This window comes from Oncorhynchus kisutch, linkage group LG7 (assembly GCF_002021735.2).
Source record: "Oncorhynchus kisutch isolate 150728-3 linkage group LG7, Okis_V2, whole genome shotgun sequence".
Lineage (NCBI taxonomy): Eukaryota > Metazoa > Chordata > Actinopteri > Salmoniformes > Salmonidae > Oncorhynchus > Oncorhynchus kisutch.
The window spans coordinates 10,385,040-10,409,627 of NC_034180.2; the positions used below are offsets into that span (position 1 = coordinate 10,385,040).

Consider the following 24,588-nt stretch of genomic DNA (forward strand, 5'->3'; position numbering starts at 1 on the left):
TTTGTGTATTCTCTGTAGACCTCTTCAGGCTTCAGACAACCCATCTAATCCACAGCAGGAACATGCATATATGAGCATTGACTGCCGTATTGGAATGCAGCCTTGGCGCAGGAACTCCATATATGGCCCCAGACACCAATATATTAGTAAGGAATTCCATATATGGACATAGAGCCGTGACCATGCCAATCTGCTCAACTGCATCCAATCTTCATTATCCACAAGCCACAACTGTAGGAAGCATTGGAGTCAACATGGGCCAGCATCCTTGTGGAACACTTTCAACACCTTGTAGAGTGCATGCCCCTATAAATTGAGACTGTTCTGGGGGCAAATTAGGTGTTCCTAATGTTTGGTGTACTCAGCTAGCACATCAATCTTGAAAAATGAATTGTTACTAAAAACTCGGCCAGGACTTGCTTTAAATAGTGCAATCCAACTGCTGACACGAACATAGTTAATCACAATACTCTGACTGGGACTCAAACCCTGGTACCTGTGACTGTCATTCTAAAACCATTCCCAAAAGGCTAAAAACTCTTGAAGTTGCTAGGTGTTGTAGGAATGTTGTTTAGCATTTTTACAACAGGTTCAACTTGTATTTTGATTTATTTTTTATTCGCTGGCTCGCAATGCTATCAATAACAATGAGAACAATGATAATCCCACTTATGACGATAAAAGCATAATTGTTTTCAAAACATCAACATAAAAAACTCTTGTCTCCAGTCCGGACTGGAGATGGGGTCCGGCCCCATCTTGAATAATAGGTCTGACACAGATTTCCTAAACACGTGACAGTAAGCGACCAACTTCCCTGTTCTATAAACATCATAAGGCAAACAGTGGTGAACAACACCCAGAACTACACAAAGCCCGAATTATCCAGACCGAAAACCCCAGAGGCACGTCCTCCAAAAGCATCTCAGAACCACTTGCATCCTGTTTAGCCACCTTGCTGGGGAAAACGAAAGTTTCCCAAAGAGGTACCACTCCCTTCCTCCTCCACCCACCACCCCATTGGCTTCACCCTGTAGGTGCATACCTCAGTGCACGCAGGAAGAGTTTGATCAGAAGAGACAAACCAACACCGAGGCTCGGTGCAGATGTCAAAGCCATGTCCCGAAAGGTCAAAATTCTTCTACAACAAAAGGAGCTCTGAAAGGTCTCTAAAAAATTTAAGAAAAGTTCTGCGCAAACACGACATAGCGTGTGACCTGAAATGGAAACATCTATTTGATTCACAGTCATTCCGTCCTGTTTCCTCATCTCAAGTGGTTATACTTGTATTGGAGCCAGGATGACATTTGTCTCGTGATGTAAACCTGGTTTCCTTTTCATTTGTTTTCTTTCACAGTCTCTATTGTTTTTCAAATACACATCCCTAAAATGAATGGACTCTGTTTAATGTGATTTTCTCTGCATAGTAAAATACAGATTGGAGCTGTGCAAACACATGATGTAGCAGGTGACCTGAGAATGAAACAACATATGTTTTATTAACAGTCATTCATCCTGTTTTCTTATCTCAAGTGGTTATAATTGTGTTGTCTGGTACGGTGGCAGTGCCACCTGCTACCAGTGTTGCCAAGAAACCAGGTAGCCTAAGCTACTGTATGTATCAAAGAGATCAAAAACTGTTTTAAATCATTTTAGTCAAATTACATAACATGAGGGAAAGAGAGAATAAAATGGAGAGGCTGAGAGAGAGAGAAAACGCATTTGCTACATAAGACACAAATGACCGGTGAACTGATGTGGTTCTAGCCCTCTCTTTAAAGAGCAGGTTAGAACCACATCCATTAAAGAGAGGGTTAGAACCAAATCAGTTAAAGAGAGGGTTAGAACCAAATCCGTTAAAGAGAAGGTTAGAACCAAATCAGTTAAAGAGAGGGTTAGAATCACATCAGTTAAAGAGAAGGTTAGAACCACATCAGTTAAAGAGAGGGTTAGAACCACATCAGTTAAAGAGAGGGTTAGAACCACATCAGTTAAAGAGAGGGTTAGAACCACATCAGTTAAAGAGAGGGTTAGAACCACATCAGTTAAAGAGAGGGTTAGAACCACATCAGTTAAAGAGAGGGTTAGAACCACATCAGTTAAAGAGAGGGTTAAAACCACATCAGTTAAAGAGAGGGTTAAAACCACATCAGTTAAAGAGAGGGTTAAAACCACATCAGTTAAAGAGAGGGTTAAAACCACATCAGTTAAAGAGAGGGTTAAAACCACATCAGTTAAAGAGAGGGTTAAAACCACATCAGTTAAAGAGCAGGTTAGAACCACATCTGATTGGGGACCGTCGCCGGAGACCCCGGACTGTGGCCCGTCACCGGAGACCCCGGACCGTGGCTCGTCTTTGGAGGTTCTGGACTGGGAACTGTCGCCGGAAGCTCTGGACTGGGAACTGTCGCCGGAAGCTCTGGACTGGGAACTGTCGCCGGAAGCTCTGGACTGGGAACTGTCGCCGGAAGCTCTGGACTGTGGAGGCGCACTGGAAGCCTGGTGCGTGGGACCGGTACAGGTGGCATCGGGCTGAAGACATGCACCTCAGTGCGAGTGCGGGGAGGAGGCACATGACTGTAGAGGCGCACTGGAGGCCTGGTGTGTGGTGGCACCGGGCTGAAGACACACACCTCAGGGCGAGTGCGGGAAGGAGGCACAGGACGTACTGGACTGTGGAGGCGCACTGGAGGCCTGGTGCGTGGGACCGGTACAGGTGGCACCGGGCTGAAGACGCGCACCTCAGGGCGAGTGCAGGGAGCAGGCACAGGACGTACTGTGGAGGCGCACTGGAGATCTGGAGCGTAAAGCTGGCACAATGCGCCCTGGCTGTATGCTCACTTGAGCCCGGCAAGTGTGGGGCGCTGGCACAGGACGAACTGGGCTGTGCAGACGCACCGGAGACACAGTGCGCAGAGCCGGCGCAGGATATCCTGGTCCAAGGAGGTGTATTGGAGACCAGGAGCGCTGAGCTGGCACCATCCGTCCTGGCTGGATGCCCATTCTAGCCCGGCAAATGCGAGGAGCTGAAATAGAGCGCACCGGGCTATGAATGCGAACTGGAGACACCGTGCACATCACTGCGTAACACAATGTCTGACCAGTCACAAGCTCCCCACGGTAAGCATGGGGAGCTGGCTCAGGTCTAACCCCTGACTCTGACAATCTCCCCTGTGTTCTCGAGCTGCCTCTCGGGCTTCCGTGCTAGCCGTGTCCCCTCGTATCGTCGCCGTTTTCTCCACCTGCTTCCATGGCAGGGTCTTGTCCCCTGCCATTACCTCCTCCCAGGTCCAGGATGTCCTCCACTCATCTTTCTCCCGGGCCCAGGATGTCCACTCCACTTGAAAACGCTGCTTGGTCTTTTTGTGGTGGGATCTTCTATCACGTTCGTTATAAGGATCGGACCAAGGCGCAGCGTGGTATGCGTACATTCTTATTTATTTTAAGAATGAACACTGAACAAAATAACTAAATGAACTGTGATGCTATACAAACGAGTGCTGACAGGCAACTACACATAGACAAGATCTCACAAACACCAAAGGGAAATGGCTACCTAAATATGATCCCCAATCAGAGACAACGATAAACAGCTGCCTCTGATTGGGAACCATATCAGGCCACCATAGACATACAAATCACCTAGACCTACAAAAACTCTATACATACAAAAAACCCTAGACAATACAAAAACTAGCGTACCCACCCTAGTCACGCCCTGACCTAACCAAAATATAAAGAAAACAGAGATATCTAAGGTCAGGGCGTGACAGTTAGGCTTTGGATGGTGTATCAATAACGCCAGACACTACAAAGATACATGAGTCCTTTCTTACTCAGTTGCTGGAGATGAAGGAAACTGCTCAGCGATTTCACCATGAGGCCAAATGTGATTTTAAAACAGTTACCAAGTTTAATAGTTTTGATATGAGAAAACAGAGAATGGGTCAACAACATTGTAGATGTTCCACAATACTAACATAAATGACAGAGTGAAAAGAAGGAAGCCTGTACAGAATACACATATTCCAAAATATGCATCCTGTTTGCAACAAGGAACTTAAGTAATACTGGAAAGAATGTGGGAAAGAAATGAACGTTTTGTGGCAAACAGGTTGGGGCAAATCCAATACAACACATCACTGAGTACCATTCTTCATATTTTCACATGTGGTTGTGGCTGCATCATGTTGTGGGTATGCTTGTCATCGGCAAGGACTAGGGAGTTTTTTTTAGGATAAAAGAAATGGAATACAACTAAGCACAGGCAAAATCCAACAGACACAGGGATATTTCAAATGAACAAGACATTTATGCTTAGTTAAAATAAGAATTAGAGTCTTGAAATGCAGAACATTTATGAAGTAACAATTAATTGTTTATTTTTCCTTATTATTTGTGTAAGGAGTTTATTACTTTTTCAATTATTCATTATTCACCTTTCAGCAGGATAATAACCAAATCTACACTAGATTTGCTTACCAAGATGACATTGAACGTTCCTGAGTGGCCTAGTTTCAGTATTGACATAAATCGGCTTGAAAATCTATGGCAAGACAATAAAATGGTTTTCTAACAAATATCAACAACAAACATGAAAGAGCTTGAAGTATTTTTTAAAGAATTATGGGCAAATATTGTACAATCCAGGTGTGAAAAGCTCTGAGACTTACCCCCAAAAGACTGTATCGCTGCCAAAGGTGTTTTTCTAACATGTATTATCTCGAGGGGTGAATACTTATCTAATCAAAATATACTAGCGTTTTATTTTTCAAATATTATAATCTTTCTTCCACTTTGGCATTACAGAAAATGACAATTGAATCAAATTTACTCCCACTTTGTAACACAACAAAATGTGGAAAAAGACAATAACGGTCTGTGTACATAGTCCCAAATTTAGCAACAAGAAACAGGAATAATGGAATAAAGACATTGTTGAAAACTGAGTCATGTACATCACCCTGTAGTGCATTTAAGTAAATCAGGATTAGATATTGTCTCTTTTAGTACATAAATTTGGAGATTTAATTTAACTTAACCAAACCCTTACACACACAGGGGAAGATTGGCAATGGGGCAATTCTGGCAAATGCCAGATCGGCTGGAATTTTTTTTTTTGGGTGGGCTTGTCAAAATTGAAACACACAAAATATATTTTTTTATAAAAATAAAATGATACAAAATTTGAAATTTGTTAAGATGCATTTTTTAAAGATTTTTTTGCGGAAAGGGTGCTTATTAACGTAGAAAGAGCATATTCTACATTGTCAGCTCACTCAAAACGTCCTCTTTTTTGGGAGGCTAAAACCATGATTTGGTCAAACAGTAAAGTGCAATATACTCATGATTCCTGTAATGAAAGTGTCTGCCCTTCCCAATGTGCCTGTGCCCTTCGCTGGGGGCTGCTGCTATGACGGAGCCACTCTCCTCTCTCCCTATGCGCTCAAGAGAAAAATGCGTTCTGATCATACAGCATTTAAAAATGCAATTGACGGAAATTCTGGAGTCCTATTTTGACAGTAAAATATAGCAACTATAGTGTAATTGTCAACCCAAAATGCATCACAAATTCAATCACTGAATTAAGTTGCACATCAAAATATCTTGATATGCATTCCTGCTTGGACATGTTAGATGAAAACGTTTTACTTGAATCAGTAGTCTATATATTATTGTCCTTAATAAAGCACTATGAATGACTTTATAAGATCATTCCAAATCATGATTTGGGTCCAACCAAATCATGGGCTGGTGCCACCAACTGTAAAAGTCAGTGGCACCAGGGGAAAATGTTAGTCTTGAGCCCTGTAATAATAATTAAAAATTAAGGTCAATGTGGTCTCAGGCCAATTCGTAATATTATGTGTGTAAATCTGTGACAGTACGGCCCCCCAACTCTACATATAGTGAGACAGAGGACCGCTGTTTAGTTAGCTCAGATGCTTTCTCCAGTAAGATAGTATTAGCCACTTGGGAATTGAAGGAAAGTTGGCAGGTGCACAGTGCACTGTTCGGATGCTGGAATTTTTGGGATAAACGTGAAGTGATTTGTTTGACAAATCAGATGAAAACATCATGTTTGGTTGTGTTCATGGCACCTTCAAATGTAAAGTTTTTAGTCAAATGACATGTATTTACTATAAAACCCATTAAAAAAATGTAGGAGGGGGGGCCTCAGACTGGCCTCTGCCCGGGGTCTCCAAATCATTATGTCCGTCCCTGTTGAAGAGGGCAGTCCAGATGAAGGATATCAAGGATCTGAAAATATGATTTATGTAAGATCCCTCCCAATGTGTTCTTCAATCTCATAAACCATTTTAAAGTTGGCGGTGTGTGCAGTGATGTGGGCTGGTGTGGATAAACTGCCAGGGACAAATTCTTGTCCAGGTCAGCCCATGCCCAAGTACATTAAGAGGCTGGAGGCAGCACAGAATCAGCAGCATGTAGCGTGCCACTCCAAAAATTCTATATTGTATTGACATGCCACCAAGTGGCTGTGAAATGTAGAAAGGTGAGTCATCCATTCAGCATTCCAACAGGTGCCCTTTGTTGAAAAGCATCATACCGATCTCTCTCTCCCGACCGACCGGTTACCAAAGCCGCATAGTGATAAAGATGGTGGTCAACACCGCAGCCCAGTGGTGCTATTAAGTCCTTTATCTAACACTCCAACAGGTGCATGTCGGCTCTCGTGTCAGAAGATTTTGGATTGATTTAGAATAGTTTATTTTAAGGGAAACCACTTTTAATGTTTCTATGGAAAATACTGACATTATGTTTTATTTTGACCCCAACTGATATGGACCCCGATTCAATTGTAAATTTACTTATTTTTCTAGGAAGATTATTCAGAAGATGAAGTGGGTGGAGAACAAACTGCTTTTTAAGATGTTTAAGGTGGAACTGAAACATTATTTTGAAATGATCAGAAAATGTATAAACTAAAATGCAGTACATACCAAACTTTTTGACAAATGTACATTTTCTTTTGACGTATAATACCCATCTATGTTGAGTTTATGTACTCCTCTCAGTATATTTCAATGTTTAAATGTTTTGTTCATGTTCAATATATAATTAAATAAATACATTTAATGTGAAAGTCCATTTTAAAGATCCAGTGCAGTCAAAAACGTGATTTGTACTTTATTTTTATTATTTGTATTGCAACAATAATAACAATATTACACATCAATACAGTGACATTCCTGTGAATACACTGAAAAAAATCCATAAAATTGATGGTGGGATTGAGTTTGGGCCTGCCTGGTGATGTCACCAGGTGGTAAATTAATTAATAGACCAATAAGAAAGAGAGTTCCAAACCCCTCTGCCAATAACAGCTAGTTTTCGGTTTTCCCCTCCACACTCAGACCACTTCCAGATAGTACTAGCAACCTTTTTGCTTGAGAAATCACTCTTTGCTAAGAAGCTATTTTTGTTAATGTTTTACGATTTAAAATGAAAACATCACAGTACTTAATTTTTACCCAGAAATGATTTGATATTGAGGTAAAAACGTCTGCATATGACCTTTAAACAAGAAAATGTTCCATCACTGGACTGAGAATGACATATGTCATTAGAGATGAAGCCAGCATAACGGCTTTATAATTCACTGTATTAAAGTGTAATACACATTGTATAAATGTAGCCTTTTTCGACTGATAAATTACAAAGAAGTATATGAACAATCTGTCAAAAGAAATATATGTACAACAAGCAAATGTACCAAAGAAAAATGTATTTTTTTGAATACTGTACTACAAAATTAATGAAAGTGAATGGGCTGAGAGGGTGTAGGCCAGGTAGTTGCGATCAGCCAGGTCACCAGTGATACAAGTCACTAGGGAGATTACCTGGAAACTAGCCACTAGGGTCAACAGTGAGCATCCGCCTCTGATTCCAAAGGTTGCAAGTCTGAATCCAGCAATAGAAAGTTGTTTGATATGTTTGTTTTAAGTCTTTAACCCTTCCTTATACATTCGGAGTTAATGCCTAAATTTAACCTTTGAAATGTTATGTTTGAGAAACATGGATGAACGTCTAATTCTGACGTAAGACTGTGAGGGATTGTTGGTAGTGGCTTCCGGACAGCGCCCCCTGTCTGCTACCCACTAATTTTAGAACAGTCGTTTCACTTAAGGCTACACAGCCATCTAGTGGCGGCATACAATAATAATTGTAAAACATTGTATCATTTACAAAGAAAAGACTGGATAACACAATGTACTATTCTTACATTCACTGTACTTTGTGTTAGACTTTACACTCAAAATAAAATAAAATAAAATAGCATGTATGATGTTTGCACTCAGCCTACATTTCCCATGACTAGGAAGGCTGTCTGTGCGTGCGGACTCTTTGCACAGCTCCTGCTCGTCCGATTTCACAGATCTGTAAACACTCGGGATGGGACCAACACGTGCTATGTGTTCTGTATATATAGGTTTTGGGGTGATGATGCTGCGAACGTGTGCAACTGCTGAACAATATGTTGCTTATGCATTTAACCTTGGTTTTTATTTTCGCTTAAAGGAGACGCAACAAAGTGGTAACGCGACATGGCCCGTGCAAATAGTTAGGTTTACTATAGCTTTAAGAATGCAAAATCGTGTCTGGTTCTTTAAAAATGGATATTGGTTTATTATTATAGTAAGAATTAAGAAAGTTTTTTATTTATTATTATTGATCAATAAATGAATGCTTATAATTTGCGGACAAGGCCCGAATTCTGTGAATTATGTCACAGTCGGATTACGGCCTTTAGCTAGCAATCCAAGCGTTTGATCGATGTATCAAATGTAATCATTTTTGTTCCTGTCAGTACAGTATCAGAGAAAGTCATAAATACGATCCGGGGCAAAAGGGTAGGAACCAGGAACACGCGGCGATGGAGCCGCAAATCGGCGATAACAATAAAAGGGAAGAGCCCAAAGACGACAAGGCCACGGTCCAATCCCCGACCTCGAGTGCAGCGGTCACCCCGCGCAGGACTTCGAGAGGCCGCGGAGTCGGCCGGAAGAAGGGGGTTTCTCCTTCGCCGTGTACGAATGGAGCAACACCAGGCACTCCGAGTTCTGGACGAGTGTTACGAGACCGGTCTACACGAACGGTACCAGCTTGGTTGCAGAGCGAGAAGAGTGACGATGCAGAAGAATCGTGCCCCGACAAAGCCGTAAACCGCCGGAGGAAGGCTGCTTGTCCACGACCCAGGAAAAATGCCTCCTCCGCAGCTCCAACAGAGAGTACAGAAGAGGTCGGGAATGACGACAGTAGTCAAGCTCATGAGTACGTTCGTATACGCCTTTAGTACACCATACATTGCAATATAGCATTGTCCTCTGCAATACACGTAACATCTTTAAATGCCTGTGAAATTGTTAGCCAGCAATGTTTGATAATCAACATTTTAATGCCATAAAACCGGTTGAATGCATTGCTGCTAATTGTATTCTCTGAAATGTACGTATTCCAGCACAGTTCCTTTTTATATAAGGGACGAGGAATAGGGAGGGGTAATACCTGGTTTTAATGTCTAATGTACTTTACCTGTTCTCTCCTCACTCCTGGTGCGAGCGGTTTTTGTCAAATTGTGACCTGTATGTAGCAGTCTTGAACGAGATCAACTCATGATGATGTCACATTGCACATAGCTAGATTAACAGAGTTTGCCAAGTAGTTCACTATTTTGATAACTATCTTTCTCTGCAGCTCAGGGGACCCAAAGAAACCCACCGTTCAAGGTAGGTGACCACCCTCATACATTGCTTGATAAACTAGACAGACATGTGTCTACAGTAACAAACGAATAAGACTTGTTGCAGTGTTCTAATTCAAGGTGTGTATGATGGCATTCACTTTGCCACTTCCAGCCCCCCCTTACTCACAGAATGCTCAGGCGCGTGCCAAGGCCCCTTCTGCCCAGGGTGCCAGGGGGTCTGCCAAACCTGTGTGCAAGAGTGAGCCTGGCACCGACACCCCAACCGGTAGGCACACCAACCAGCTAAATTGCATTTGGGATTAAACTGGGTGGGGCTAACAAGGTCTTCGGTTGCATGGACACCTGGGGTTAGATTTCTGGTCGGTTACCTCTATTCTGTCGGGGTTGGGCCGTTCCAGAGACAAAGAGGAATGTGGGATCCTGAAAAGCCCAATTAAATTGTAATTGTTGTATTGGCATTATGTGATTTATTTTTCCAGTGGAGGTGGAGGCAAAGGTAGTCGAAAAGAAGACAGTTGGGATGTGAGTATACACACACATTCTTACTCAGTGTGTGTGTGAGAGGGGCTTGGGTCTGTCTCTCTATGCTACCGTAGTAACACTGCCTCCTCTCGCCTCAGTGAGAAAAAAGAGGAGAATGAGGAAGATGTTCTCTTGGGAGGAGAAGATGAGCCTCCTTTCCAAGATGACCCGAAAGACCTCAGCTTCCAGCCCCGGTCACAGAGGTAATGTTGGCGAGACAGCAGTGTGTGTTGATCAGAATAGGCAATAAGCAATGGTCCACAAATGTTTAGCTAGTTGGAGGTGTGGTAGGATCATTGTGTGTGTGTAAGGCTATGAGTTTGAGCACTGTGGTTGTTGCAGTGGGGAGGAGGTAATCAGCAGTGACGATGACATTCCCTTCAGAGATGACCTCAACGACCAGAGCTACAACCCAGAGGCTGAGACTACTAGGTGTGTGTGTGTGTCTGTCGTAATGCATTCCATTTGTGAGTGTGTGTATGTCAGCTTCAATGAATGATTCCCTTTTTGTGAATAGGGGTGTGTGTGTGCGTGCATATAAATGTTTGTTTTACCCATGTGACCTGTCTGTTGACCTTCCAAATGGATCCTCCGTCTCTCAGGGATGTCCCCAAACCGCGGCGCAAACCCCCTCTGAGACAGAAAGAGAAGGAGCCAGGAATCAAGATAGAGGGCACAGATGTGAAGCTGGAGAATGAGTTCGGAGAGGGGGATGTGCCCAGAAAGTAAGCCCCCCCCCCCCCCCCCCCTCAACCTTCTCCAGCTCTCCCCATCATGTATTTAAAAACTTTGGAAGTGGCTGGCATTTCCACCATTGTTACATCCATAACGGAGAGTGTGCAATTTCAGAGGGTAAAAGAAGTCTGCCCTTGCACACCCTTCCCTTAAAAAGGAAGGGTGTGCAAGGGCAGACTTCTTTTACGTTAATGGACATTTTAATTGGATCTGGCATTGGTTTGGTCTCTTGATTTAACTACTTGCTTGAATAGAGTTCTCAAACTTATTTTATTCTCTCCATTTCCCTCAGAAGAGGCAGGCGAAGGAAAGATGATAAAAGTCCCCGGCTCCCGAAAAGAAGGTAAAGTTGACATTGCTGTTCAACTGCAACAATACGCTATATATATTTTTTTTTATACAGTCAACTAACAAAACATTTGTGAAATTATATGTATAAAAGCCAAATCCTCACTTCTGACATACATGATGATTGACAGTTCTGTCATGTCCCGCCCCCACAGAAAGAAGCCCCCGGTGCAGTACGTGCGTTGTGAGATGGAGGGGTGTGGCACAGTCCTGGCTCACCCTCGCTACCTGCAGGTCTGCCATAGCAACTCTAGTGGTCGCCATGGCGACGATTAAGCACCCAAGCTATTCTAAGATTGCGTTGTGCACGTACAGGGTTGGGGTCGATTTTAAATTCAGAATTTTTTTCAGTGCATGCAATTGAATCTCGATTTCACTTCCTGAATTGGGTGTGGAAATGGAATTGACCCCAACACTGGTGAATAGTATTTAGCTTACCCCCCCCCCCCCCATCCTTCATCTCTCTCTGACTCTCTTTTTCCTGTAATTCCTAGCACCATATTAAGTACCAGCACCTGTTGAAGAAGAAGTTTGTATGTCCTCACCCATCCTGTGGAAGACTCTTCAGGCTGCAGAAACAGCTACTTCGCCATGCCAAGCACCACACAGGTAAACACACGGAGAGATCCACATACACCCACACTGAATACTATGTCTCACTATCCTCACTTAACATTTACACACAGGTACATTATATATATAACCAGCGCTTGACCTGTCGTTGTTTTCTGTGTTGAGCTACTGCTAACTCACTCTGTTCCCTCTCTCAGACCAGAGGGACTACATCTGCGAGTTCTGCGCCCGGGCCTTCAAGAGCTCCCACAATCTGGCCGTGCACCGCATGATCCACACCGGAGAAAAACCACTGCAGTGAGTTTCCATCTCCAACCTCATTTACTTGGTTGTTCATTAATTCCATTTATTTACAGTTGAAGTTTACATTCACCTTAGCCAAATACATTTAAACAAAGTTTTTCACAATTCCTGACATTTAATCCTAGTAAAAATTCCCTGTCTTAGGTCAGTTAGGATCACCATTTTATTTTAAGAATGTGAAATGGAGAATAATAGTAGAGTGATTTATTTCAGCTTTTATTTCTTTCATCACATTCCCAGTGGGTCAGATGTTTACATGCTACCAAATACTAATTGAGTGTATTGCCTTTAAATTGTTTAACTTGGGTCAAACGTTTCTGGTAGCTTCCCACAATAAGTTGGTTGAATTCCGGCCCATTCCTCCTGACAGAGCCGGTGTAACTGAGTCAGGTTTGTAGGCCTCCTTGCTACACATGCTTTTTTTTTTTTGCTCACAAATTTTCTATAGGATTAAGGTCAGGGCTTTGTGATGGACACTACCATACCTTGACTTTGTTGTCCTTAAGCCATTTTGCCACAACTTTGGAAGTATGCTTGGGGTCATTGTCCATTTGGAAGACCCATTTGCAACCAAGCTTTTACTTCCTGACTGATGTCTTGATGTTGCTTCAGTATATACACATAATTTTCCTCCTGATGATGCCATCTATTTTGTGAAGTGCACTAGTCCCTCCTGTAGCAAAGCACCCCCACAACATGAGGCTGCCACCCCCGTTCTTCACGGTTGGGATGGTGATCTTTGGCTTGCAAGCCTCCCCCTTTTCCTCCAAACATAACGATGGTCATTATGGTCAAACTGTTCCATTTTAGTTTCATCAGAACAGAGGACATAATTTTCCAGCATTTTCCAAGCTGTATATAGGCACAGTCTACTTAGTGTATGTAAACTTCTGACCCATTGGAATTGTGATTAAGTGAAGTAATCGGTCAGTAAACAATTGTTGTAAAAATTACTTGTCATGCACAAAGTAGATGTGCTAACCGACTTGCCAAAACTATAGTTTGTGAACAAGAAATTTGTAGAGTGGTTGAAACACTTAGGTTGGAGTCATTAAAACTAGTTTATGTAAAACTTCTGACTTCAGCTGTAAATGTCGCACCTGTCTGCACCTCACCCCCTGAATGTATCCTCCTCCTTTTCTCTCTTACATTCTACTTCACTCTCCCTCTTTCTCTCCCTCACTTCCTGTAGATGTGAGATCTGCGGCTTCACCTGTCGCCAGAAGGCCTCCCTCAACTGGCACATGAAGAAGCACGACGCTGATGCCACCTACCAGTTCTCCTGCTCCATCTGTAACAAGAAGTTTGAGAAGAAGGACAGTGTGGTGGCCCACAAGGCCAAGAGCCACCCGGAGGTGCTCATCGCCGAGGCCCTGGCGGCCAACGCCGGTGCCCTCATCACTACCCCCGCCTCCCTGCTGGAGGCCTCTGGAATGGGTTCTGTCGGGAACCAGGGGGAGCTGGTACGACTGGAGCCCACCCAGCAGATGACTCAAGTGGGGCAACAGGTGGCTCCGCTGGGGCAAGTGACCCAAGTGGGCGAACAAGTGACCCATATGGGGCAACAGGTAGCTCAGATGGGTCAGGTCAGCCACCAGGTGGTAGTAGTGAGTCAGGACCAGGGCCTGCATGCCATGCAGATGCCCCTAACCATCGCCCTGTCCCCCATCGACCCCCCGTCGCCCTCCGACACCCAGCAGCAACCCCACCACACCCTCCAGCTCCAGATGCCCCTTCATTTTGTTCAGCAGCATCAGCAGCAGTCGCAGCAGCAGCAGGCCCAGATCCAGCAACTGGCCCTTCATTCCAGCTCAGTGGTAACCCAGCAGCATCAGCCCCACCAGCTCCAGCAAATGACCCTGCAGTCTTATCAGCAGAATCAGCAGCCGCAGATTCTCCACATGACCTTCCAGAACGTCGATGGGTCACAGACCCATCTCCAGCAGATCCCCCTGTTAGCCACCCCCCAGCAACTCCAAACCCTCCAGAGTAGCTCCCATATTTCTACTGCCAACCTCCCTCTCATGGCCCAGGTTCAACCACAACCTCAGGACATTCAGCTTCAGGACCCAACCACTGTGGGTTGTAGCGAAAGCTACACTCTGGACGATTCTGTTCCCTCTGCCTCCTCTCCTTCCCCTAACACCCTTCAACAGTGTGAGACTGTAGGGGAGGGAGAGGTAGTTTGGGAAGGGGGCGGAGACGGAGTAGAAGAGGGGGATGTCTTGACTGATGCCACAGAAGTACACATGCAACATGTACTTATCTAGACTAGTCTGCGTGGGTGGGGGGAGACTAGTCTGGAAATTCAAACTGAATTCAGCTCTGTTTCACTGTACTATCACTAATTAGGAAAGTGAAATAACATGATTCAGTCTGGATTGAGGTTAGGGAAAACTGCGAACGATGTGGAAAGACAGTAATTAAGGGAGAGGTCTAGCTATGTCCCTCCTAATGTATTGTGGCATCATTTGAAATATATAGGATCACAGAAATATGTATTTATAGTCACTTTTGGTAGCTTTTTAGATCTACCCGCATCAGGGCAGTTGTGTGTGACTTGTTGCCTTTGTACATAAAGTGATGTAGCCATCTAAACCCATCAACTGGCCTTCTGTGTTTGTGTTAGATTAGTGTTTTCATCAGGGGCTGGTGGGAGGAGCTATAGGAGGATGGGCTTATTCAAATCAAATGTATTTATATAGCCCTTCTTACATCAGCTGATATCTCAAAGTGCTGTACAGAAACCCAGCCTAAAACAGCAAGCAATGCAGATGAAGAAGCACGGTGGCTAGGAAAAACTCTCTAGAAAGGCCAAAACTTAGGAAGAAACCAGGCTATGAGGGGTGGCCAGTCCTCTTCTGCCTGGAGATTATAACAGAACATGGCCAAGATGTTCAAATGTTCATAAATGACCAGCATGGTCAAATAATAATAATCACAGTAGTTGTCGAGGGTGCAACAGGTCAGCACCTCAGGAGTAAATGTCAGTTGCCTTTTCATAGCCGATCATTCAGAGTATCTCTACCGCACCTGCTGTCTCTATAGAGAGTTGAAAACAACAGGTCTGGGACAGGTAGCACATCCGGTGAACAGGTCAGGGTTCCATAGCCACAGGCAGAACAGTTGAAACTGGAGCAGCAGCACAGCCAGGTGGACTGGGGACAGCAAGGAGTCATGCCAGGTAGTCCTGAGGCATGGTCCTAGGACTCAGGTCCTCCTCCGAAAGAAAATTAGAGAGAGCATACTTAAATTCACACAGGACGTCATTGTAATGGCTGGAATGGAATTGAGTCAAACACGTTGTTCCCGTGTGTTTGACTCTGTTCCAATATGCCATTACAATGAGGCCCTCCTCCCACCATCCTCCTCTGGTTCTCATGATACCAGTATTACAATACTACAGTCCTGCATTTTCCATGGCAAACAAAGAAAACAGCCGTATGCACTGACATTAAGGGCCTAGATTCTATCAGATCTGTGTAGCCAACACCCTTATAGCGGTGTTGGAACTGCGTTATAGCTGTCCAATCCACAAGCGGCTTACGGCATTATACAAAGAGTTGACACTGGCTGCACAGAGTCACATTGAAAGAAATCCCCGTGCAGCCTTGTTTACAAGTTCGAACACTGGAACTTGAGATCTAGCCCGAACCATGATCAGGTTGATAGAAATTCTCAAATTTGTTTAATGATTTTCAATCCGAGTCTCATTGTTTCTATATACCCTCTACACTTTCTCAGTCTGAACATCTAATGCAAGTGGGACGGGTGTGACTTCGTGACAATGACCCCGTGAGCAGCTGCTCACTGACTCGACAGCTCTAATGCAGTTACACCACCGAAACACCAGCTGAGCGGGTGTCGGCTATCACTTGATCTGATCGAATCAAGCCCGTAGATCAGGCATGAGATGTTTATGGCGATGTTACAGAGGTCACCGAAATCACAAATTCAAAGTAAATGCTGCATATGTCGGCTCAATCGGAAATGACTTCAACCACTTTCGGGAACTTCCACGGTCCACTCTAGATTCCTGGCTTTATTTATCCACAGTAATCATTATCACATTTTCAGACATAGATCCTTCTACATATTACATTATCTTACAAATGGTCAATATAAAAGGTAAATGATTAAGTTGATATGTTGTAGTATGACAGCTATCCCCAGCTTCTGAGCAGCACAACATGTAGAGGAATGTTCATGTATGTCTGCCCTCTTGTGGCCACATTGTGTATGGCATGTATAAGATTTCAGGAACGCCTGCCTCCTTGCTTCAGCAAGGAATTGGGTCAAGTACATCGTCATTTGAATCTCAGTTTCGTGTCCGGCGTCTACCAGTGGTCCACAAATAACTCACCCTGTGGGACCCCGAGATAATGTTTAAAGGACACTAAGCTACATCTTCTCATAGGACAGTTTGTGTCCACAGGTGTTACAGACCTTCCTGTAGAGATCCTCCTCTTCATCCACTAGTTCCTCAGGGCCGTGCTGGTGAGCACTGGTGTCCTTTGTCCACACACTGGTCTGTTCACAACAGAGTAAATAACAATCCAATCCATTTAATATGTACAGTAAGCTGAATAAACACAAGTGATACTTGGCAAGCTTAGTGTGCAGGTGCTTTTAAATCAGTAAAGAAACAAAAACTGCATCACCCGCTTCCCACAATCCACTGGAGCTGGTAGGTTTTATCTCTATTAGGTGACTTATGAGTGTCCGTGTGTCGCGAGAGAGGATCAGAAGAGTCGTTCTGTAAAGCCTATTGTCTGTCCCAATCCCAGTATTTAACTTGTGTTTATTAAAGAAAATTCAACAAAAAAAAAGTGTTACTGACCTTTGACCTTTTTGCTGAAGCGTTTCTGCACCTCCCTGTTCTCTCCGGACTCCTTAGCCTCCTCGGAGCACCACTCCTCTAAGGAGCGTTTCTGCTCTCTAGCCAACTGCTTGTGGAATTGTCAGATCAAGAAGACATGGCGCCCAGGCTAACTCACTACTAGTACATTTACATGTGATATTTTAGTCATTTAGCAGATGCTTGTATCAAGAGCAACTTTACAATCAATGCAGAGAATGCTGGGAGTCAGTCAGCCATGGTGCCTTAGTAAAATAAAAACATTTGATTATTGTTGTTACTGATTATCCTATTTCTTGTGACAACCTTGATCATTTTTGGATGTTATCGATATTGAGGGTTCATCCCAAAAAAGCAGGAGCTAAGTGTGTGTGCTTACATTGTGACTGATGCCGAAGTGTGTTGCAACTGATCCAAAAAAGTAACCCTGTGCTGCCTCCTCTTTCAATCGTTCTCTAATCAAAGCAAAACCGTTTAAAATCCACTTTAAAATCAATAATTCTACATTTTCCTAAACTCGATCCATAACTTTATTCGTATCTCCAGTTCCGATTCCCATTCATCATTAAGTGATCACAAACAGAAGTTAAACATTTAAAGCATTTATTTAACAATGATAAATTGTAGCTTATATTTCCAATGGACAGTTTCTTACAGAAAGGAATATACGTTTTCAATGAAACTACAAAAAACGTTTCATGTAGAAACTACCAATCTGAAGTATATGTACTGGACTGAACAGAAGTTTGGAAGTGTGCTATAGGTATCCTATAGAATGCTCTCTGGCTGTGGTCTGATTATCTTCTCTTCTAACAGAAGGTTGCACGTGCTCACTCCATTACAGTGATGTAATCATGGGTAGGGAGAAGTTTAAACCCTATTTTACACCAGTCCATTCCTTTTACATCCATGAGGGGGAGTAAATGAGTGCAGAATAAGGGTACAAAAATTGGAACACATTCCCATTTTCTCTGTCACACACTAAAACGATGTGAACACACACACACACACACACACACACACAGTATTGCTGCTGACAGTATCCCTTTGCAAGTCACTCAGTTCAATTTGACCTGTTCTCTCTTCCTCTGCATTGCATAATTCTTCATTGACCTTTTAGGAGGCACTAGGGTGTTACTCAGCCCTACTCTCCTCTTCCTAGACTGCTGACCCTCCTCTTCAGGGTCTCCTCCCTGGTTTTGGTGAAAGTTCTGGCGACCCATGTATGAAAAGCCCCCCTCGTTGGGGTCAGCTTGGTCCGATCTGGGATCGTCACCCGCAGGGGGGTCATAGTCATTGGGAATGATGGAGCTCTGGAGGTCGCTGTCATGGGCAAACTTGCATTTGATCCCGAACCTGCAGCGTCCGTCCTTCCTGTACGCCACGCACATCCTCTTGCCTCCTATCTGGGAGGGCCGGGCCAGCAGAGTGAGAGGGACGTGCTTCTGCAAGACGTTGAGCCTCTGGTCGGCTTGCGCCTTGAAGGGGTTGGCGAATACGCCACTCTTGGACGAGGCCCCAAGGGGTGGAGGGGGGAGTTTGTGGGAGAGGGAACTAGGGGGTGCGGGGAGGAGAGGGGTCCGGGACTCAGAGGGCGGTGCCATACAGGCAGGAGGAGGGCGTTTAGGTTTTAGTTGAGATACGGGGTCTCCCTCTTCCTCTGGGTCGAAGTCACAGTCTGAATCACTGGAGGCTGACCCGGACTCTAGGAGGAAATTGCGGCCCTTCTTCTGGGTCTCTCCATCCACCTTGCTCTCAGTCCTTCAAATAAACAACATGTATAAATGAGCTGGTATACTAGCTGTAGTGTAAAGATCTTAGCCGAGAATTAACAAAGGATTCAAATATTTTAGCGGTTAACTGTATGGATAAAAGGCAACCTTGTGCTGCCCTCTTCATTGACCTGGCAAAGGCTTTCCATATTTGCGATCACTCACTGCTAATCCAGAGGCTTTCGTCAAAATGGTCTAGACCAGGCTGCATGTAACTGGTTTAAAAATAACTCGTCATGTGTATCTACTTAACGGTGTTAAATCAGGTTTCCCGGATATTAAAGGTGTCCCGCAATTGTCGATTTTGGGTCCTGTACTTTTTACTGTTTACATTCAATTACAACCTGCACTTAATATGCCAATGATGTGTTGGTGTTGTGGTGTTGGGTATGCTACTGCCCCCACGGTTGAGCAGGCTCTGTCTGAACTACAGTCTGCCTTCATTGTACTACAGAAAAACGTGATTGACCTGAAATGAGTAATGAATGCAGGTAAAACTACACTTTTCTAGAGCGCATAAAAATAACTCTGATGATCAAAGCATATGTACTTTGGTTGGTGCCCATATCGCTCGTGTCCCGGCTTACAAATATCTAGGCGTCTGGATAGATGAGAAGCTGTCTTTCAAAAAGCATATCGACAAATTAGTGCAGAAGCGGAGAATAAAAATGGGATTCTTCTATAGAAATAGATGCTGTTCCTATCGGTCCTAGACTATTGGCGACGTCATCTATAGGAACACAGCTGCTACTTCATTAAAGCCGCTAGATGCAGTTTATCATAGCGCACTGCGCTTTATTACGGCCCGACAATTTTAGGACTCATCACTGCATTCTCTACCAGAAAGTTGGCTGGCCCTCGTTTGATGTCACGTAGGTTGATACATTGCTATTTTTTTCATTTATAAAAGCTCTTTTACAAAAAGTCCCACTGTACCTAACCTCTTTACTAAACTTCAGACATGCGAGTTACCACACCTGGTCTCAGGGATGGTTAACCCAGGAAATTCCTTTGGTCTCTACAGAGTACTGATGAATGTGTTTGTTTTTTATGACCATGTCTTTATTTCTGCTTGCATTTTGTGTATATGTTTTGATGTGTGTATTTTCTGTAATTCGGAGAGATCTTGGTCTCAATATGACTCCCTGGTAAAATAAAAGGTTAAATTAAATAAAACTGACTGATACTAGCTCATAGAACAAACCGTATAAGATCTCCTAAACCTGAGTTAACCTTATTTTCTGCATTTATCCACAAACCCTATTCTTTCCCCATAGGAATGGCTGAACGAAATCGGGGTAAAGACGGTTTTATATTCACACATTCAGACATTCAACAGACATTCGCCAAAAGCCATTTAAAATGGTAAAAATCAATAACTAATTTACTGATTGTCACAGAAAAAGAAAAATAGATATGGTTTATTCTATAAATGTCTAGCATACTTTTACAACCTTAGTTTTGAATAAACATTCCAGTTTTGATTTGATAGAAATACATCTATAAAATGCCATTTAAAGAAGTATAAACCAATAACTAATTCACCATTTGTCACAGAAACATCACACTACGCATGATTTACTCTATAAAATGTCTAGCATACTTTTACAACTTTAGTTTTAAGTAAAAATTCAGTCTAGAGGGAATGTGGTCAAAGTTCTAACGACTCTGTTATACCCTATTAGAAGGGGCCGGCATAAAATTCTGCATCTTCAGTCATGTTAAATTAGATTACAGGAAAAAACTACAGGATGAAGGGGTCAGGTCTGACTAACAAAGACAGGTGGTTGGATCAAGAGGACCAAGACAACCAAGAGGATCAACATGGACATTCCACAGTGGAGATAAGGATAACTAAGAGTGAACCAAAACACTAAATTTTTTTTACCTTTATTTAACTAGGCAAGTCAGTTAAGAACAAATTCTTATTTTCAATGACGGCCTAGGAACAGTGGGTTAACTGCCTGTTCAGGGGCAGTGTGTTCCTATAGTTAACCCCCATTGTACCTTGTCAGCTCGGGGGTTTGAACTTGCAACCTTCCGGTTACAAGACCAACGCTCTAACCACTAGGCTACCCTGCCGCCCCTGAACTACTCCACCATTCAAAAGTTGGGGTCACTTAGAAACGTCCTTGTTTTTTTGTCCATTCAAATGACATTAAATTGATCAGAATTACAGTGTAGACATTATTAATGTTGTAAATGACTATTGTTGCTGGAAACGGCTGATTTTTTATGGAATATCTACACAGGCATGCAGAGGCCCATTATCAGCAACAATCACTCCTGTGTTACAGTTGTGTTAGCTAATCCAAGTTTATCATTTCGAAATGCTAATTGATCATTAGAAAACCCTTTTGCAATTATGTTAGCATGGCTGAAAACTGTTGTTCTAATTAAAGAAGCAAAAAACTGGCCTTCTTTAGACTACTTGAGTATCTGGAGCATCAGCATTTGTGGGTTCGATTACAACTCAAAATGGCCAGAAACAAAGAACTTTCCTCTGAAACTCGTCAGTCTATTCTTGTTCTGAGAAATGAAGGCTATTCCGTGCGTGAAATTGCCAAGAAACTGAAGATCTCGTACAACGATGTGTACTACTCAAACCAGAATAGAAAGGAGTGGGAGGCCCCGGTGCACAACTGAGCAAGAGGACAAGTACATTAGTGTCTAGTTTGAGAAACAGACGCCTCACAAGTCCTCACCTGGCAGCTTCATTAAATAGTACCAGCAAAACACGGCGACCCCGGGATGCTGGCCTTCTAGGCAGAGTTACAAAGAAAAAGCCATATCTCAGACTGGCCAATAAAAATAAAAGATTAAGATGGGCAAAAGAACACAGACACTGGACAAAGCCTTTTCTTTGCATCTCTGCCTAGAAGGCCAGCATCCTGGATTTGCCTCTTCACTGTTGACGTTGAGACTGGTGTTTTGTGGGTAATATATGAAGCTGCCCTCTATCAAATCCAAACTGGAATTTTTCATTTTTAAAAAAGATTGTAAAAGTATGCTAAACATTTATAGAATAAATCATACCTAGTTTGATGTTTGTGACAAACGGTGAGTTATTGATTTATACAGCTTTAAATTGCATTTAATAGATTATGTATTTCTATCCAATCAAAACTGGAATTTGTATTCAAAACAAAGGTATGCTGGACATTTATAGAATACATCATATCTAGTTTAATGATTCTGTGACAAACGGTGAATTAGTTCATGATTAGTTCATTTGTAAATGGCTTTTGAAGAATGTCAATGTGTGAATATAAAACCAACTTTACCTCGGTCTGAACGAACCAGAGGTAACTAATTCCCGGGTTTTAGGACAACTTGGCGGGCTCTATGGAACACACGTCTTTTCAATGATTCTTCCACAAATAAATATTTGCTCAATTGTATTCCTGAATTGTAACTTACTTATTGTTGTTTCCAATATCCCCATCGCTGTCAGAATCAGAGGACACGCCATAGCCAACGAGAGAATTCATGTGTCAGCTTGCTGCTAGCCTTACGTTAGCTAGCTAATTAGTATCTATATTTTTCCGTCTCTTCGTCCTTCTTTCGCTTTAATCCAGTCACAAATTGCGGTCTGCGTCTTATGTTTGATTGAACTAGCAGTTATGCTCCGTATGAAGGTGTTTGTTGCTCAATAAATTTATGAATTGTTGTTGTAGCTACAATTTGCTAATCCAAATGAAAGTGTAAGCACCTCTGGGTCACCGAATTTCGAAAAACTTCAAAATAAAAGTTCTCCGCGTACTACTACTTCTTATTCGATTAGATTTAACGGCGGTTGGCATCCAGTTAATGATGCATTACCGCCACCTACTAGACTGGAGTACAACTCCCTTGTACTTTATTTGAAAAAAAAATAAACAAATAACACAGCTCATGCAGGATAACTTATATATCCTAATATCACTTTGTTGGGCAAAGACTGGTTTGGGATGTTTTGGACCGCAGAGTGAAGGAAAAGCAGGAAAACTAGTGCTCAGCATATGTGGGAACTCCTTCAAGATTGTTGGAAAAGCATTCCAGATGAAGTTGGTTGAGAGAATGCCAAGATTGTGCAAAGCTGTCATCAAGGCAAAGGGTTGCTACTTTGAAGAATCTCAAATATAAACTATATTTTGATTTGTTTAACACTTTTTTGGTTACTACATGATTCCATATGTGTTATTTTATAGTTTTGATGTCTTCACAATTATTTTACAATGTAGAAAATAGTAAAAAATAAAGAAAAACCCTTGAATGAGTAGGTGTGTCCAAACTTTTGACTGGTACTGTACACACGCACACTCATCACCACGCACACACCCACCCACCACTAAATTGATGTGCACCTTGATCTTGTAAAATCTCATTTGGAGGATCACATTGTATTTATGTGCTTCTTGTTCTTTTGTTAGCCAACAGTTACAGAATTTCTGTTCTGAGAATATTGATGTTCTGCCTAAGGTACCTAGAATAGCAAGCAATTGGTGGCTTTTAAAATATGTAATAATACCTGTGAATTTAAAAGCACTTTGGGTGGCCATAGCAATACAAATTAAAAAGAAAGTAATGTGCTCGCAATAGTATTACATTGAGAGTTAAAATAATGCACTCCATAAAGCAGTATGAGAAGGAAATGGAGGGCATTCTTCACTCACTACAGAAATATCTGTCTCTACAGTATTTGGCATTACATGGAAAGGTTTGTGGACATTGTTCTGAAATATGAATTTTCAAATCATTGTGGGAATTTCAAAGCTCAGGTAGAGGATGATGATAATAATGATAATGCTTAGTGCTTTTCAAGGACCCAAAGTCACTACAATTATAGAAATGAAAAGACAAATAAATAGGAGTCAAAACATCAGACTATACAAAACATGAATGAAGACGGGTGGGCTCAAAGAGGGCAAAGAGTGATGTATGAGTGTATGGGGAGGGTAGGGTCGGGATTTTGATACGAACCCAGTTTAGGGTAAGGGGCAGGATTGGGGTTAGGACACGAACCCGGTTGTGGGTAAGGGGTAGGTTAAGGGTTTGGTTTTGGTGCGGCTCAGTATGGTGAAGAGAGGAGTAGATGGAAGTAGTTGTAGTCCCTATGTGTGTTTGTTTACGTAAGCAGTCCTATTTGGAGATAACATCAATGAATTCATTCACAACAATATGAGATTTTGTATGAATGATCAGGAAAAAAAATATTATTGCATTAATGTTATGTAAGAATGTGTATATCAGGTTCATTGAGTATAATGGTGATTCCAGGCACTGAGACTTTTGAACAGCTAGGAAATAGACCGTGGGTGAGGATGGCCAGCTATCTGCACTGACTATCTGCACTATATGCCACTCAGGGGTCTCTACCCACACACTCACACATGCACGTACTGATACTCCTGCACACACACTAACACCAACACTCACACACTCATCACCATGCACGCACACACCAGCACATCCACCCACCACTAAAGCCTGTATTTATCTTTGATTGATTAGGAATATTTTGAGGAAGTGTTATGGCAATGTTATTGCTGCGGTGTCTCAAGAGGGACAAACTATAATATTGCATTTTTTTTCTCGTTTTGCAAGCAAATGTACATTTAAGGGATTATGCGAAGCACACACGTTCGCTTCAGCTAGCCAAGTTCTGGTAGGTGCAAACCGAACCTCGTATTAGGGCTCCTTTATGCTGCTGCTATGTTGAATGTTATTATTATTTATCCTGCTACCAGTCACTTTCTCCTTACCTACAT

General features: G+C 42.7%; 2 protein-coding genes across 2 annotated transcripts; one reads left to right on the forward strand and one right to left on the reverse strand.

Moving 5' to 3' along the window:
- Nucleotides 1-7,144: 7,144 nt before the first annotated feature.
- On the forward strand, nt 7,145-14,814 carry LOC109894175 (E3 ubiquitin-protein ligase ZFP91-like). The gene is made up of 12 exons (XM_020487445.2): nt 7,145-9,294; nt 9,718-9,749; nt 9,879-9,992; nt 10,207-10,249; nt 10,348-10,452; nt 10,592-10,681; nt 10,852-10,974; nt 11,277-11,327; nt 11,488-11,566; nt 11,827-11,941; nt 12,103-12,202; nt 13,401-14,814. Exons 1-12 carry the CDS (start codon nt 8,897-8,899, stop codon nt 14,476-14,478), a joined length of 2,328 nt encoding a protein of 775 aa, XP_020343034.2. The 5' UTR covers nt 7,145-8,896; the 3' UTR covers nt 14,479-14,814.
- Nucleotides 14,815-17,652: 2,838 nt separating this feature from the next.
- On the reverse strand, nt 17,653-22,598 carry LOC109894176 (uncharacterized). The gene is made up of 2 exons (XM_020487446.2): nt 22,259-22,598; nt 17,653-18,827 (listed from the first exon to the last, which is right to left on the reverse strand). Exons 1-2 carry the CDS (start codon nt 22,327-22,329, stop codon nt 18,125-18,127), a joined length of 774 nt encoding a protein of 257 aa, XP_020343035.1. The 5' UTR covers nt 22,330-22,598; the 3' UTR covers nt 17,653-18,124.
- Between the last annotated feature and the right edge of the window lie 1,990 nt (nt 22,599-24,588).

What these genes read in the sequence shown, in the direction of transcription:
- LOC109894176 (XM_020487446.2), bottom strand. Translation starts at nt 22,329, where the DNA reads ATGAATTCTCTCGTTGGCTATGGCGTGTCCTCTGATTCTGACAGCGAT. An exon ending in GATATTGGAAACAACAATAA is followed by an intron (nt 18,828 to 22,258) that starts GTAAGTTACAAT and finishes GTTTATTTGAAG; the next exon opens with GACTGAGAGCAAGGTGGATG.
- LOC109894175 (XM_020487445.2), top strand. Translation starts at nt 8,897, where the DNA reads ATGGAGCCGCAAATCGGCGATAACAATAAAAGGGAAGAGCCCAAAGAC. An exon ending in CCAGAGGCTGAGACTACTAG is followed by an intron (nt 10,682 to 10,851) that starts GTGTGTGTGTGT and finishes TCCGTCTCTCAG; the next exon opens with GGATGTCCCCAAACCGCGGC. An exon ending in CCCCGGCTCCCGAAAAGAAG is followed by an intron (nt 11,328 to 11,487) that starts GTAAAGTTGACA and finishes CCGCCCCCACAG; the next exon opens with AAAGAAGCCCCCGGTGCAGT.